Source organism: Ostrinia nubilalis, chromosome 20, assembly GCF_963855985.1.
Source record: "Ostrinia nubilalis chromosome 20, ilOstNubi1.1, whole genome shotgun sequence".
Taxonomy (NCBI): Eukaryota; Metazoa; Arthropoda; class Insecta; order Lepidoptera; family Crambidae; genus Ostrinia; species Ostrinia nubilalis.
In genome coordinates this window covers 6,944,413-6,962,656 of record NC_087107.1, presented here as the reverse complement: position 1 = coordinate 6,962,656, position 18,244 = coordinate 6,944,413, and the positions used below count along the sequence as shown (strand labels likewise).

Sequence of the window (18,244 nt, the reverse complement as noted above, 5' to 3'; positions counted from 1 at the left end):
GTTAATTAGAGCTATGTGATTGGTTCGTGTGCCACCCAGTGCGTCCACGCGCGCTGTGAGACCTCATAGTAATGTTTCTAAAAACAAATAACGTGCAATAAAGTATTACTTTACGGGCGAAAGTTGCATTTGATTTTATGTGGCAAATAGTAAGCATTAATTATAGTCATAATAATAATTACATACTGTAGTGCTTGATTGGCTTTTAAAAGTAATAAATAAAGAGAAGCGGAAATTATTACCAATATCAACTTATATTATAATCTGAAAATGTAGCAAGAAGCTCAATTTCCTAGAGACATTTCCTGTTGTCAGTTTACGTAAGAGTGTTAGCATACTTACGTTGGCACAACGTACTTACTGCCAAAACCTAATAGGATATTTTTCTGCCTGCAACATAGTTTGTAATAGACTTATTTGGCTATTGAATAAAGAAAGATTAAGAGTAGGTAGTAAATGTGAGGGTAGATGAATAGATCCCTAAAAGGTAGTGGGTAATAGACTATTTAATTGTGTCCGGTGACAGAAGCGACACTTGCTCTGATATAGTGCGCTGTTTCAGTTTTTGCCTACTCGCAGTTCTTCATAATGCAAGAATGTGTTGTCTTACACTCACTCACGCGCGACACGGAAAAATTTCCGTGCTTTTAAGCGATTTTGTGAAAAATATTATTGGCAGGTAGTTGCTAATTGCTCATAAGATAGGCCCCCTTAATTTAATTTATTGTCCGTGGTGCATAATCTTTTTCTTAAAGGTTTTAAACCTTTGTTTGTCACCTGTCATCCGCTTTGCAATGGAGGGAAGTCGAACCTTAATTTCGAACTCCTCCTATGTTCTTCTGATTAATTTCGTTGCGGGTCCAATGACAGTTTAACTTTCCCCCGGGACAAACTTGACCTTCATTGGTTGGGTTTTTGTGGCGGTCAAGCTGTAGATCCTGGCTACACAGGAGTTGCAGTGGTGGGAACGAGAGGTGGGAATAGTCCCGTTACACTCACTCACGAGTCAATCACTCAACCGAACCCAGAATTGGACTATGGCTTAAAAAGTAACTTACCGGGAAACTACACCATCGTGATACCTAAGTTACAAATCATCTAATTAGCAGCTTCAAGGTTCTATTCCCTAACATAACGGAGCAATTATCATGACATTGTTATCCTAGAATACGGTTTCGGTAAGACATAATTCGAATAAATTAAATTAATTGATTACTCTACGTAACCATACCATTAGTGGTAATGTTCTGCTGACCCAAATAATACTTTGAAATTATTTGCGAAGTAAATTTAAATAGGCACAAAGGAAGGGGTAATCTTAGAGATTCGGAATCCACGTCTAAAGGATTTCAAGTTCTTTCATCCGATACAAAAAAATATTTTTCTTTTAAAAATTCAAAGCCGAGGAACGGAACGGCGCAATTATTGAGAACATGATATTTAGGGTGGAAATGAGCATGGAATTTCTGGCCATTTATTTATTCTATGATACTTTAATAAGGCCAAACTTATTTCGTTTTGAACTCTGGTCCACTTTTGAATAGCGCACAATAAATTTTTATTCATGAAATAGATTAGTATAAAGTCCTCTTAAGATGCTATGTGAAAAGAAAGACAGGCGTTGGCTGGTTCTAATCGATCTGACAGATGGTTTCTTAGTGTTATCCTAGAATTATAAAAGAAATCCGATTAATTAATCTGCAAGTCCATTAAATCCACTCAAATCATAAATGACCTAATCTTTGACACGGTTTGAATCACATTTACTTGAAAACGTGTCAAGCGACAATTTAACTCTTGATCAAGTCTGAAAGTAAGTAACTCATGTTTTCTAACTTTGGTCCAATATTTGTCAACGCGTTGGCTGTATTTCTTTCCACTTTTATCCACTTTGACGGGAAAAAAGAGGTTTGTCGCGTATTACAGCGCTAACAGAGCAAAGTCGAGCAGAATGTTAATGCTACTTTATTGGAAATGTTCGACTTTTTTAGATGTAATATGACGTCATTTCTTCCCAAAATACGACACTATTGGTTGGGGTTCACGGTTTAAGATATTTATTTTTTAGAACAGAAATACACATAAGTTTCTATTAATTTATTTATTTATTTATTTGTAATAGGTATACAAACAGTTTACAGTCTGGGCTTCATCGTAAAGAAAAAGTGTTAATTACATACTGGACCGTAAGCCAAAATTAGTATACACAGCATGATAGATTAAATTAAATTACAAGTACTATCCAAAAATAAATAAAGTTCTAACTTAACTCTAACAGTTACAACACAATATTATGAAATTTTATTAGATATTTTATACTAATTGCGGTGATTACGACGGAAGCAAAAGATTACCCAGAAGACATTACCCACCGTTCCCACCGGGAGACGCTGTCGTTTCGTCATTTTTGAGCAAGTCGGATATAGCCTTTTTATACTGAGGAAATTTACTATTAAATACATCTATGTCCCTGCCCGCACGAGCCAACTCATTATATGCGCGACACATCCTGACTAGAGGGTTGTAGTAAGAAGTATTGTTTTTGTATGCCTGTATTGCGAAGATGTTAGACTTCGACCCACGGGATCTATGTCTGGTATTAATACTGAGTGAGGAGAGAAGATCTGGAGCATCTATCCGGGAGTGCAAGATTTTATGCAGATAAAGTAGGTCGTATCTTCTGCGGCGGGTACTTAGAGGAATTACGTCAAACTCCGTTAACCTTTCACTATAGTCTTTTAGTGAACGACAGTAGTGATTCTTGCGTGATATGTATCTTAAGCATCTACGTTGGACTCTTTCAATGTTTTCAATATGGACGTTATAATATGGAGACCACACCGGGCTGCAGTATTCTAGAATGCTTCTGACTAAACTATTAAACAGATATAGCACACTGCGAGGTTTCCTAAAATCTTTCGTAGTTCTTATTATAAATCCTAAGGCACGATTACTCTTTTTAACAATTTGGTCGTAATGTGGACGGAATGTTAGCTGCTCGTCGAACAAAACACCTAGGTCTCTGACGGTGTCCCTTCTGGATATTAATTGATCGCGTATGTAGTAAGAGTAGTGTCCGACCGAAACTAGTTTTACGACCGAAACCGAAACCGAAAACGAATTTCGGCAACGGTGTCCATTTCGGCCGAAACCGAAACCGAAACCGAAACTTCCTTACAAGGCTCATATTTTGAGGGAAAAATAAAGAAAACGTTATTATAATTAGTCAGTATTTATTGTTTTCTCTTTAAATTGCATTAAAATTGAACATATAAAGCGCCTTTTTACTCTAAAAGGTATCAAATTATGTATTAAAAAAGAAAAAGAAGGATTTATAGGCTAGATTTTTTTCAATTACTCGCAATATTCAGGACATCTACATAACCCGTCCCTAGGTCGGGTATTTTACCTTAATAATTTCTCAAATTAAAATTGGTAGTAGGTACGTAAGTTAGTATCTACTGTACTGCCACTTGGATACCTTGGTGATAAATACTAAAATGAACTTTGAAACTCTGAATCTATAATATTATCACCATGAAATGCTCTATAGTCATTACTAACTTACCTAACTAATGTTTGTTTACGTAGGTATATCATGAAATTTGCGAACCAAAAAAAAATTTATAGGTTACATTAAACTTGATTATACTTTTATCAGTCAAATTGAATATTTTTTTTGATGTTTACCTACTACCCGCTCTTATGTTATAACGACATAAAACGAGATAAAACTTAGCAAATTCAAAATAAATCACTCGAAAACTCGATACCACAACAAAACAAAACTAACAGCAAACAAACAAGCGAGCGAATCACGACATTGGCTTTGATCGGATTCATTTACTCATTCAACGCGCCGAACATGACCGATAACAGCGCGGAAACTCCCGAATGCACATTCGGTTTCGGTCGTAGTTTCGGCAAGTTTGCCGCCGAAAACGAAACTAAACCGAAACTCGTGTTTTTACCGAAACTCAACCGAAAACGAAACCGAAACCGAAAATTCGGTCGGACACTAAGTAAGAGTGTACAAATCTATTTTTCTTTTTTGTAAAAGTGATAACACAACACTTATCTACGTTGAGGGACATTTTATTGGACGAGCACCAATCATCGATAACCTTTAGATCGTTCTGCAGCACCAGAGCATTACTCTTCCTATCAACACTCGTGAAAATCTTGAGATCATCGGCATACAAGAGGGCATGAGAGGATAGTCTGTCAGTCAGGTCATTGATGAACATGACAAATAGGAGCGGTCCAAGGTGCGACCCTTGTGGAACCCCAGAGGTGACCGGTATGGGTGAAGATGTGTAACCCTTCACAGTAACGAGCTGAGTCCTATTTTTTAAATATGATATTATCCACCGTAGCAGACATCCGTGGATCCCATAGTGGGATAGTTTCTGGCAGAGCAAGTAATGGTTAACCTTATCGAAAGCTTTGCTGAAATCCAGATAAATTGCATCCGTTTGGCCTCTAACAGCAAAAGTTTGACAGAGATAGTTATTAAAAACTAGTAAATTACTAAGTGTCGATCTATTTTTAACGAAGCCATGTTGTTTGTTCGTGATATACTTATTCAAGTGAGAGTAAAGAGTAGTGTAGACGAGTGACTCAAATAATTTTGCCAAACAAGAGAGGATGCTTATAGGCCGATAGTTAGCGCATGCTGTTTTATCACCCGCTTTGAAAATGGGTATAATATGTGCGACCTTCCAGCGAGTGGGAAAAATACCAGACTTTATAGATTTATTAAATATAATGGCAAGAGGAGAACACAGTTCCTCAGAGCAATATCGAACAAATTTGGGTGGAATATCATCTGGACCAGGGCCTTTACGCGTGTCAAGTTGTTTAATTTTTGTGTCTATATCTTCCGCGGTAATTTCAATATTATGCAAAGAGAAATTAGGCACATCAGGCATGTCCACCAATACAGCAGACTGAGTGCACAAGTCATAAACTGACCCAAAATATTCCGAAAAGAGTTCACAAATGCCTTGACCATCCGAACATGTTTTATTATTGAATGTCATTTGGTTAGGAATAGTAACACCACACTTTTTATCGTTCACATAACGCCAGAATGCACTAGGATTTTCGGGTAGAGACTTCTCGATTGTTGATAGATAGGTCCTGTAGCAGTCGAGTATGAGTGATTTGCATCTGCTCCGAAGCAGTGAAAAAGTGTCGTAATCTCGAGGATTGGAGTATTTTTTGTAGCGTTTATGAAACTTGTTCTTTTCCTTAATACAGCGAATCAATGCTGAACTATACCACGAGGGATATTTATAAGAAGAGTTTCTTTTGTACGGAGTATGTTTTGAAATAATTTCATTTATTTTATTGTAAAAAATGTCAACACATGCATTAATATCAGCAGATGACAGAAGCGTTTCCCAATTGATATCGCACAACTCAGATCTAACCATAACATAATCACATTTGTCGAAATTGTATCGTTTCCTGTTTTGGGGTTTCAGTGGCTTATCCACTATAACTCCAGTTATGTTTATGACATACGCTAGATGATGGCAATCCGGAGGACACAGAGGTTCAGATTCAACAACGGCAATGGCGCACGCGGGCAGGGTAGAAAAAACTAAATCTAGGTAACGATTATTGCCATTAGGAATTAAATTAAATTGAGAAAGATTACAAGTGTTCATTGTTTCTAGGAGCAAACGCGCTTTGTGGTCTCGAGGGTTAGATGCCGAGAGTGATTTTGATACGTCAAGTCTTTCCCAGGTCACATTTACGGTGTTAAAATCTCCCAGTATAAGAAAGTTATCGCCAGGCGCTGAGTCAAGAACAACCCTCTGGCAGTTACTGTGGAACGCACTGATATCGTCATATGGCAGGTCAGGCGGCAAATAGCAAAGACATACATGTAAAGAAGCCTCACCCAATTTATCTGAAAAAATCGTAAGCCAAATGTCCTCGACCCTGCTCTCCCAAGAGAATTGACGGGCACAATTAATATTGTTCTTTATTGCAAGAAGAACGCCGCCCCCACTCTGCTTTACCGAACAAGAGCTCTCGCGGTCCCTACGAAAAACACTGTATCTATTATCTATAGACTCATTATCGTACACACCACAATCAAAGTTAGTTTCCGTTAAACAAACAATATCATAATCACAGTTCAATAAACTTAAATAGATATCTTTCAATTTGGATCTGGCTCTTCCTAAATTCTGATAGAACATACTATACATATTGAGAAATTAATATTTTATAGCCTGACCAGGAACATAAAAACCCTGGCACAGAGGCGCATCAATTGCATTTGATAGTGCAACACTGAGTACAGTCGTACCTGTGTTAAATTAATAGGCTAACTTTATGTATCAGGATTCAGGATTACGGGCTAATTTAATATTTTCATAAATTAACGAAAACATATTATTATAGGTAACCTGGTTTAAATAAATTAAATGAAACCATCAATCGAGCTAGTAGGATTTATTTTATTATTCATCATAATCAAATTCAGAACTTGAATATTCAACTGCAATGTCTGCTCATGAATGCTTCAAACTCGGTACTTCTTTCCCAATTCCATAAAATTCAACACTTAGAAAGTGACAAAAAACTTTAAAATAGGTAGTTGAAACAAACCACAGCTAATTTTCATAGTGGACTGTACTATACGATAAACATGTCAGTCAATTTGACAACCTTTGTTGGAAATATTATTCAATGAAAATATTGTCCGAACCCTTGGTATTTCTCTTCGACAAATACTTTAACACATTGTGAACCACTTTTCTTTCACGACTATAAAAAGATTTTAGCAATTTCATTCACAAAATCAATTGCGCACATTTAAAATAAAGTTTGTTTACACTTTGACAGCAATAGACTGACATGCAAGGTGACATGTCAATGAAGTTTTTAGTTATTGTTGCCATTAAAAGAAATTAGTACCATTAGATTTCCGCAACATGGCGAGGGTTTTTATGTTCCTGGTCAGGCTATACCAAAATTATAATTAACTAAATAAAGAAAAAAAATTAACACTAGCGTAACTTATCTAAGGAGTCCAGGTTGTGGATAAGAATAGCACCTGCTGAGTCGTCCTTGCGCACATATATCTGTCCATATTTTACCCACACATATTTGTAGTTACGTTCCTTTGCAGTCTTTCTAGTTGCCGCGTGCAATGTCTTTTGCTCTGGGGACAAGTGCTCGGTGACGTAGATTCTACACGGTTCACCAGGAATATCTAGGTCGGAAGTTCTTAAACCATTACCAGTGTGGGTTTTGTGGTATCTATGGGTTGCAGACAACACCAGGTCTCTTATTCGTGGGGTGGAAAAGGTTACTACTATGTTACGTGGCCTGGAAGAGGCATTATTCAATTTAGCCACCCTGCGGCAAGCGCTAATTTGGCCATCCTCCACCGGCGCCTTCACAACTTCAAACAGTTTCTTGAGCACAGCCAAAATATTTTCGTTTTTACGCTCCGGCACTGCTTGTATTTCGATGTTGCAGTTGCGTGAGATCTTGTCGATGCCAACCAAGCGGATATTGAGTCTGTTTATTTCGGATTGTAAATTCATATTTTCCTTCTCGAGATGCTTTATTATGTTTGCGCTTTTTTCAATATCCGATCGTAAAGCCGTCTGTTCAGCGGAGATAAAATCATTGGAAGCGCTGAAGTCATCCTTAATTTCCCTCAATGCTGACCCTACTTCGCTCTTAACCATTTCCTTAACCCTTAACCACCTACCTGCGGTCTCAGAGACCGCAACGATTTTTCAAATTCAAATATTTCCGCGTGTGAGTGGCGTGCGACAAAGCGCGTTCATGTACCTTTTCTACACACCACTCGGTGTCGCGCTAGCGCTCGGCGAGTGTGTACGTGCGCGCGTTTGGCCAGGGTAAGTAAAATAAATTCGCCAGCGGTCTCCGTGACCGCACGTAGGTGGTTGTGTGACTTTTTATTATTACTGTTTTAGAATCAAAATGAGTAAAAATTTCGAAAATATTATAAGATGGCTTCACAGCAAGAAATCTCGGACGAAGATGACCTTTCTGGCGACAATTGCAGCGACATCGAACCTGATGTAACCGTTGGTCAAGAGCAGGCTGAAGAAAGTGGATCTAAATCTGAAATGGGTGACGATGAAAAAATTGATGATGATGATGACTTGAAGTTCGTAAAATATGCTTTACGTGTCATCCAAAAAAGAAACGCAAAACGGCTTACCTATGTTTCGTGTGTAAAGTACCTATTTGTTTGGAGTGTTCGCAAAAAATGTGTTGTTACTGCCGCGAAAAAATGCAAAAGTTGAGGCTTTGCAATTTTGTTAATTTTTTTATTTTTTGTTTAGTTTTTTTATTTGATTTTATTTTTAGTTTATTTAAATTATTAAAAATAAGAAAAAGAAGTGAAAAATTTAAGTATTTTAGAATAAAGATCTCATTTTCTTAGTATAGTTATTTTTGGTGCCATATTCCTTATTTCATAGACATTATTCCATTTTTATAATACTTTTGCTAATTTGTGACACTTAAATTAAGCAAATAGGTATAGACATGCATTTTATTTAATCGAACTTTAATTTCTTATCATAGATCCCAAAATAATCGCAATAATTTATTAGCGGTCTCTGTGACCGCACGTAGGTGGTTAAAGGACAGAAATAGGTGCTAGGTGGTTAAGGGTTAATGTCATCCCTGATTGCTTTACGAAAACTGTCCATAAAAAGCGAAAGCGAAACATTTAGCTTTTCATCAAGAAGAGCACTGATTCTTTCCATTGTGACTTCATCTTTTGATTCGGTGTTACTCACAGTAGAACTCATCGCTTTAGTTGAGGGAGGGGACGACTGAGAGTTGCCTATGCTCGGGTCAGGCACGTCCAGAGACATATTCAGGCTGTCTGTAGGATGCGGTAATAAATGACCCTGGCGAACGGGTGTGTTTTCATTAGATCGTGTGCGTCGAGTTACATTGCTGCAAGACGGACATATCCAAGCCGACGCCTGCTCTTTAGTAATAGCAAGAAATCTTTGCCTATCAATGCTGAGGCACTGATAATGAAACTTGCCTGTACACAGTCGGCATCTCAATAGTTCCTTAGAGCACGGTTTTTTACATGCAATACAACTCATCTTGTGCGTTCCTTGTGGTTACTAAATTCGCCGCGGTGCGCCTAGTCTTGTTGGTCTAGCGGTCGAGAACGGCGGCCTCCACGCAAGTGGAACCAAGTTCAAATCTCAGTGCGGCGACACAAAAATGTTACCTCAACTTTTCCAATGATGGGGCTCCAAAGCCGGACACGCAGGCCCGCGGTCACAGAGGGCGAAGCCCCGAGGCAATCACAATAAAAAATAAATATATTCAAAAACTGTTTAAGAGCCACCACAACACGTCCACTCGCAATGAAATCCCAACGACGAATTGCAACAGCTATGAGAGTTTTATACTTCAGTATCTTAATAGTTTTGGATCTGGCCAAAAATGCACATTGATAATGTTCCTGTAGCAAAATTAAATTGCACTTTTAAAACAATTGTAAATATGCAAATGAGTGTGACTGTGCAGTTCGCAGGCACTCCTGTTTTAAAAGCTTTTGTATCTCAATATATCTTTGTTATAGTGCGAATCGCTTGTTAACATTGTTTCACGTAAAATGCAATTTTATCACAACGCTATGTAAAATAGACGCATAGGTATCGTGTTACAAAAAATATATTTTTTATCTTACGAAAAATCCCTGATAAAAATTCTGTAATCAAGCATGTAGATGTCGTTCTAGTACCTATGTTCTTTACATTTTCTTTCTTCTTTAATTTAACACAACAATCATCTTACGGGTAATAGTTAATTTTAACCTTTATAATACGGATTGATTCAGACCCAAAACGGCATTTCATTTCAAAACGCGCTTACATATTGGAATTTGGAAACTCAATTCCAAATAAATTGGCTGCAACGGAAGCTTTTACCGTGTGGATAATAATATCACTTCAATAAGCGCTTTGATAAATGAAGGGCCATGTTTTAGTGAGTAGGCATCTAAGCACATTATAGGCCATTTGAGCGGTTGACTCTACCCCTTGTTTGTGGTAATTGAATAACAGTATAGACGCAAAATTGTGTTTAGGTTAGAGTAAAGTTAATTAAGGTACACTTACCTCCGAAAATCTCTGCTCCAACACGCGTAGATGACTGGGTTCATGGAAGAGTTAACCCAGCCCAGCCACGTGACCACAACGTTCACGATCTCCTCGTGGGCGATGCATGCCGAGCATATGCCCGACAGCAAGTTCACCACGAAGAACGGCAACCAACACACTATGAACACACCCATCACTATACCCAGCGTCTTTGCCGCTTTCTTCTCTTTCGCGAACTTCGCAAGCTTGCGCGATAACGAGAAGTTTTTTGGTAAATGTTTATTGTGCGTCACATTCGTGAGACGCGTGGAAGACCGCGACAGTCCATTGTTCTGGAGAGCCGTCAGGGGCTCCTGATCAGCTTCCTCAGGCGTGCACACTCCGTGACACGCGTCACTTCTCTGCCTCACTGTCCCACCCCTATGTATACGCAACGTCAACTCTAATTCACCACTCGATTTCATCACTTGTTTAGTTCCTATCTTCAACGACCGCGTCTGTATCGTCGCCGCGCGGTAAATGCGGTAGTACGTAAACACCATCACAAACAAAGGCAAATAAAACGATATTGTCGATGAGAATATTATGTACTCTAAGTTTTCCGTGAACGGACACTTGTAATCTGGCACTTCTTCTACACGCACTGCTCGCCACCACGCGATGGCGGGGAAGGATATGGCGCCGGAGCAAACCCACACAGCTGCAATAAGGAAAGCAGCTTTCCTTCCACTCATTCGCATCGGATATGTGATAGGGTCTGTGATAGCCCAATATCGATCTAACGAGATCACACACAGGTTGAGGATCGATGCTGTACTGAAGAGTACATCCAGCGATCGCCACACATCACACCAGTCGACGCCGAAGAACCACGTGTGTTCCAGCACCTCGTACAGAGCTGAGAAAGGCATTACAACCAGCCCGACGAGGCAGTCTGCTACTGCTAGTGACGTCACGAAGTAGTTGGTGGAGGTGTGAAGGTACCTTTCTCTGACCACAGCTAAGATCACGAGCATGTTGCCGAAAACTGTGGTCAGGGAGAAGAGAAGAAGGAACGTGACGAGTAATGCGCGATCTTGGAGGAGTTTGATGTATTCGTTCCAAAGCTCTTCTGAGTCATCTGTGAGATTGTAGTTGGAGGTGTTATCGAACGTGACGTTGAACTCGATGACCGCATTGTAGGCCCCGGAGGGCTCCACCGTGTACTCAGGGCCTCGGTAGGATATGTCCAGTTGGCCTCTTGCCACCACTATATCCGGCCCGGTCGCGTTCATATTTTTCCGATGGCTATTTGCTCACTAGCGCCATGGTGAGTGTTTATGTTTTCCTTGTTTCGCCCGCAACCATTTGGAGATTACGTTCTTGGCAGGCATTGTATTCCCGTACTCCAATTTCTGGCACATGTTTCGTTGGCATATTTTTTCTGGTGCCCGCAGATATGCTTAGCCGCGTTCTGTAACAAAAATGAAAGTGTTTTAACACGTATTGTTTGCAAGACGTGAGGTTTTGTAAATGATTGTTTGTGAGCAAAACAAAAGATTATTATATTTTTTCCTCCCTGATTTTTCCGGTGAAAACGGAAAAATTCTTCGAAAATAAATTCTAATTAACGTAAACGTGTGTACACAATTGTGTACTTTTGACCAAAAAAACCTGAAAGTTAGAACTTAACACAAGGTAGGTAATAATATGTATGTAGATGTTAGAATTGTAAAAAATATGACGTTGGAGATGGATGTTTATTACTTATTTACGTAAAAACTACTGTTTAGATGTTGATCCAATGTTACAATAGGTAAATGTACTAGTTATTAATACTTCGAATATTACCCTTTAACTCTCATCTTATAACAAGATATAATAAAAACGCATTAATTTGATTTCAGCAAGAATAAAGTATTCATTTATTACATTGTAAAAATGTTAACTATAAAAAACAAAGAAGCAGTATGTAAATCTTCTAAAAGTTTCCTAAACTTATTTACAGCTACAGCACATAACTTTTAGCACTATTTTTAGTAACTCGCAGAAAACTGATCCAATCTCCATACAAAACACACCTAATAGTTAAACTTTGATCTGGTATCGTCTTGCCAACCGGCGTCATCACAGGTGTCCTTGTACACAAATAGCTCGGGCGGGCGGCGGACGAGATCAAACGAATTGTGTGCCGTGGGGCGTGAGCCGCCCGTGCGCTTGACGGCGCCCGCCCGCCCTGCGCGTCCAAACTTTACAATGTTATGGAATCTTTGCCAATTAAACGGTTTGAAGGTGATGCGGTAATTTGATCACCACTCAACGCGGATGATGAGCTGTAATTTTTTGTAAAATTGAAGTTAACCACATTAAAAAAAATTTTGGGAATAGTTTTCTTTTGAAGGAGATCGAAAAAATTAAATGCTTAATGTTTCACTACTTTCCTCCTAATTACTATTCCAAATACTTTCAATATCAATTACTTTTTTGTTTTTATAAAAGTCGTTACAAAATATCTTGACCATTAATTAAAAAAACTGAGGTCATACACAAACACACTGAGATCAATGAAATATAATGAAATGAGTATCAAAACACATTTTTTAGGCAGGCATGTAAGTAGGTGTGGGTTATTAAACATATCAAAAAGAACATGTATTTAGTACGGCATACGTAGACAATTTATACTTTTCTGCGGCTAGCTCATAGAGCAAAACTGTATCTATAGCCATAGAAAATGGTTGCTTGTTTCCATTAGCTCCCCATGAACTTTATCAGGTTTCCTGGCAGGTGGTCATTAATTCACTCTTCGCTTGCCAATTATCTGATTGTGGGGAAGAAAACAGGCTTAACTTTGTAATGACAAGACCGCGATTGTTTTCATTGTTTCTATTGTATGCTTGCCAAGACGTCATCGTCATAATGCAATGGTTCTAAGAAACTCATTGTATTGACGTAAAACTTGACGTTCTGACCTTTTCGGTGAACTTAATACCTAGGTACTAATAATAGGTGTTACTTAAATACTCGTTATTAGTTCAAGACACAAGTAAGTATAATTATAACGAAAATGGATTTGGTGACCGCCTACGCTACACTTCTTATGTTTTGTATATTACGAGTACCTAGTTAGTACCTAATGAAATTGAAACTAAATCTCTTCTATTAAATTTTGTGTCTCTCTGACTTTGATTTTCTTAAAATATTTCCCCATATTTAGTCCCCTATTCTTGTTATTCTCTCTCTTTGATTTTTTGTTCCAAAATCATCATAATCAGTATTTTTTACTTTCCGCTGCAGGAACTGACCCTCTTTAATTCATCAAAGGTAAATGGAGGATTTGGTTTACTGCGTCGTTACAAAATTCTCAAAAGATTGCAGGATGGATAGACATCGCGCTTAGTTGGGCATTAAGTACTCTACTACCCACATTATTACTACAAGCTTGTGTTCAGCAGAACTCGCATTCCTGATCGATAATGCATACGTCATTGCGTTTAGAATCCCCCTCTATGCACGCTTCATATTGGATGATCGAGCAGTCCATATCAGCAGAGTGATTTTTAGATCACAAGCCATTTCGATTTTAAAATATTTTACTATTTTCAATGGAATTTTATGCCTATTTCGTATGAAGTGATCGAATCGGCTAAAACTTTTGGTTTGGTATTTTGATTTTAGTTTTTAAGAATGTTCAATATCCTACAGCGCGTTTAATATGTTTGATATGAAAGTAACATCAAATCATATCTAGTCTTAAAAATTTGAAATTGCCCTAATTTGACAGTTTTTACCTTTGCACAGTAAAACCAACTCACTGCTAAAAGTGAATCAACAAAGCAAACTTCCATGGCAAGTGTAATCAGTGCCTGTCCAATCGTAACGATATGTCAACTAAGTGCCATTACTGTAATATGACGTACCTAATAGGTTTCTTGGAAAGAGACTCAACCGGTCTAGGCAGTCCGAAAGTTGGACATTAAAAATGCATTCGATGTTGTCCACTAACTAGAATCCGTTTACGTCACTAAGCTAAGCGTCACTTATAAATTTACTTTTCTTTAGGTTAAAGAACTATTTATAGAGGGTTCACGAGTCGTTTTGAAATAAGTAGGGAAATTAAAGTAAAAGTTTTACTTACATTGGGATTTGGGACTAGACTTGTCTAGAGGCGCAGTGTAAAAAGTCCAGGGATATTTATTTATTTTTAATAAGAATCGCCCAGTTTTAATTTGGTGTTCGTCTCTCAAAGAAAAAAACTCTTAATTTAAGACCAACTAATCCAAGTTCGTGTCCACGCATTTTGGCTGATACGCATCAATCTCCTTCAGAGATAAATAAAAGTCGGAGTCCGCAGCCCAATTTTTTTCACAGATCCTTAATCAATATTTTTTACCGAATCACGAATTGAAATTAGAAGCATTCCAAAAGCAAGTCATGATTAATAAACAAACTAAATTGCGCGTAAGCAAGCGGCGGTGTAATCAATCTACCCCGCTTGTCTCACTCCATCTTAGTGGAACCCGTGACGTCACTCACATCGGTGGCGTTAACCCTTCGGTGAAACTGGCCTTTACATGGACTACAATGTGTACAGAATGTAACAACAAACCTGTCGAATCTAAAAGGGGTGATTCTGATGCGTAAACAGCGATTTAACGTAAATTCAAGAATAATGAAATCTGCTGTTTGTTGGTTCTGTTTAAGTGATTTTTATGTTGCTTGCCTTTTCATATAGGTACGATAGATTTTTAGCTGTACCTGAATTTGAGATAGTAGTACTTGTAGTCATTCAGAGCCTTCAATAACTCTTATGTTTCTAAAGATCTCTACATTCATTTATTGCCAATCAAATTCAGCTTTCATTGCGAAAATAGGGACAAAACATGATTGAAAAATGTAAGGGACTTACGAGATATACCCGTAAAGTTACACAACAGTAAAAGTTTGTTACCTAGAGACCTCGTCTCAAAATGGACCAAACAAAAATGACAAAACAAGATGAATAAAGTTATAATAACTTCTGATATGTAAAGGTTGGCCTGACTAATAGAAAATGTGTTGACAAAACAATACACATAAATCACAACATTTTCAATGTAATCGGCTTAGTTGAAAATTACCAGAATAATAGAAAAACATTTTCATAAAAATACTAACAAAATGAACCTACATGACCTTGGATAGGGATATTTGCGTACCTACCTTTGGTTGGCTCGACATAATATATTCCTCATACGAACACGCAGAGTAATTCAAGAAAAATACAAAAGGTAAATGGGGATTCAGTATTTGTAAATAACAACTCCTTTACCGAATAAATTGGCTTACATTATTCTAATGAAGAGCCAAAGTCACTTCGCTTTTCACTTTGTTGTCGGATGCGAATGGGAAACGAATCCTCATCATTATACGACGAACTTCTTACGTATGTAGATTATTTTCCGAACGCATAGGTAAAATTATTATACAGCCGCGTGAGAACTCGGCATCAATACAAAACTTTATTAACTTCGCACCCACGCCCGGGATCCGGGATCGCGGGAAAAATCCGAAAACGTCGTCAAACTATGCCTTGAGGGACGTTAAGCCGTGTGGTGACGGCAGAGTAGAATACATTTGTCACCAACCCCTACTCTTCCCGCGGGTGTCGTAAGAGGCGACTTAGGGACTACACATCAAACAGAGAATGGGCAGCAGCGCTCTCTGAAAAACATCAATCTTTTAAACTGCGATCTCCAACCCGCCTGCCTAGCGTGGAGATTATGGCAAAACCCTCCACTATAGTGGAGGAGGCTCATAGTCCAGCAGTGGACTGTAAAGGGCTGTTGATGATGATGATGCAGTAATAAACAGCATTACCATAATACGGAATCTATTGAATTTACATTGATTTCTAAGAAGTTGAGTCGTTCGTTAACTCAAACAGGAAAATAAATTATTCATTCTTGCTATTATTTAGAGGGCTCTATACATGCGCCAAAGGTACGAGTAAGTAGTGAAGTGCAATTTGCTTTAAAATTTTTAGATACCTTTTAGTACTTAAGACTACTAAGAGCAATGACTCAACTTGACAAAGATTAAACTATGTGTTACGAGTAAGTGTGAGCATATCGACCTAGTGGGACTAGTTCAAAATTTCTAGTGTTCTTAAAATATTAGCCTCATTTTAAAAGAACCTGAAGAAACCAGCTAGCTCTATCATTGACATTACCAGATTTAATATTGAATGAATTAATTACACTTGAATGGACATTCTGTGCTATATTTTGTTGTGACGTTTGTGTCATTATTTTACGGGAAAAGTCGGTATTTCTGTTTAAGAACAATGAGTGGCTTTTTTGAGGTATTTACGGAGGGTTTGAAAGGAAAGTGAAAAATGGGACGGCGGCGCTGGGTTTCCAAAAGGTAAATAAGCTTACCTTATAAATAATTACAATTAGAGTAGGCGCACACCGTTGATTTTTCGTGTGCCGATAGTTTAGTCGGGCAGTTGATCAGTATGGGCATGTATGGGAGTGCGCACACTACGCCGATTCGATTTGGCCGATTCTTCATACAAATTAAAATCGGGCACAACTATCGGCCAACTAAAAATCAACGGTGTGCGCCTACTCTTAGCAAGAATTTCAAACCATTCAAGATGAACATTATGGCAGTGTTATTAGTTGCTATTTAAAAATGTTGACTTATTTGAAGTGCCGTCGGTTGTCCTTTTTAGCTGTAGTCAAAAATTATGCTCGAGAATAGCTGTACCTAGTATTTACAGCTGTAGATACATTTTTCACTAATCACAACATGGAACCAGTTACACGAGCACGACGTACAAAAATATCTTTCTCTAAGATAAAATTGATAAATCACTAGATTCTTCATTGTGTTTTCTTATGGCTGACCTTTTAATAAGTGAATAAACTTATTTTGCAGTAGTAGACCTCTCTAACTATAGTTTATAATTACAATTTCATGTGCAAAGTGCAACGTCCAGACAATCGCAGGCCGGATCAAAGCCAGACGGCGCCGACCACAGATTCCTTTAAACTTAGAAATAACCAGCTGGTAATTAATTAAGTCGGACATACGATCAGACTTACAGTTTTATTGCAAAATAGAACCTGTTAGAACTACATAAGAACAGTATTTAGCGAGATGTGCTGTCGTCTGTAGCTACCTCTATGTCGTGTAATCCTGCCACAAATGTATGGGACTTAGTGCAGACTTCGCTCGTTGTGACGTGTGGTTTAAAAAAAAAGTGTTTCGTTGGACAATGTTTACGTTCAGTTTAAATCCCAACACACACAGCATCGCATTAACAAATAATACCGAATAATAATTGCAGTAGACGCCTTAGAGCAAGTTACTTTGGTCTATCACTATTACCTATCCGTCACGTTACTTAACTTTGGTAAGATGTACATACGTTTTAGAAAGAGGTATAAGGGAGAATAAAATCTTAGTTCAATTATCTTATTTGGGAAACCATTTAAAAATGGCCTATACGCTGGGAATATAATAGTACCACATTAGGTACCTATATGAATAAAATTATGTAGAAACAAGAATATACCTACCTACCCAAAAATAGGTAGTTAAAGTTCAATAGTTATGACGATCAAACGTCAAAAATCTGTCAAAATCCATGCAAAAAGCACCGGTTATCGTATCTAATAGTTACCGTTAAAGTTAGGTGGTGCAACTCAGCCTAAATGTTCCTGGCACGGAAATGTGAACAATCCTGTGGAATCGTCGCAATAACCTGCCCGCCCCATTTTTACTGTCAACAGTAGGTACTCGAGTGAATCTCCCTAATAGCAAGGAGTCGTTTACCCACCCATAGAGTAAGCAAACGTCTGTGATATTTGTCTTGCCCTAAAGAGCAGTTTTTCCTTTTCTGAATTCATTGCGCAGCGGGTGGCAAATCTCTCCTAGTCACATTGTAACTCAATTGTTTGTAAGATAATAAAGGTGCATTTGTAGTAAGATTTGATAAAAATTAATCTCTGAACACAATTGGGTGTGATTACATCAGTTTAAATTGAAAAAATGCTGACTATCCGTTACTTTTGTTCATGGTTTCTTATGTTTCTTTCTTACATAGTGTACCTGCTTTCTAAATAAAATCTTGTATACCT

General features: G+C 38.0%; 1 protein-coding gene across 1 annotated transcript in view; it reads right to left on the bottom strand.

The window, feature by feature from the left end:
• Positions 1–11,527, bottom strand: part of LOC135081571 (dopamine receptor 2) — a 74,474-nt gene extending 62,947 nt beyond the window's left edge. Inside the window, exon 1 of the mRNA XM_063976314.1 lies at positions 10,155–11,527. Within this exon, the coding sequence (XP_063832384.1) occupies positions 10,155–11,410 (1,256 nt within the window). The 5' untranslated portion in view covers positions 11,411–11,527. The remainder of the gene's footprint in view (positions 1–10,154) is intronic.
• Positions 11,528–18,244: the final 6,717 nt, after the last annotated feature.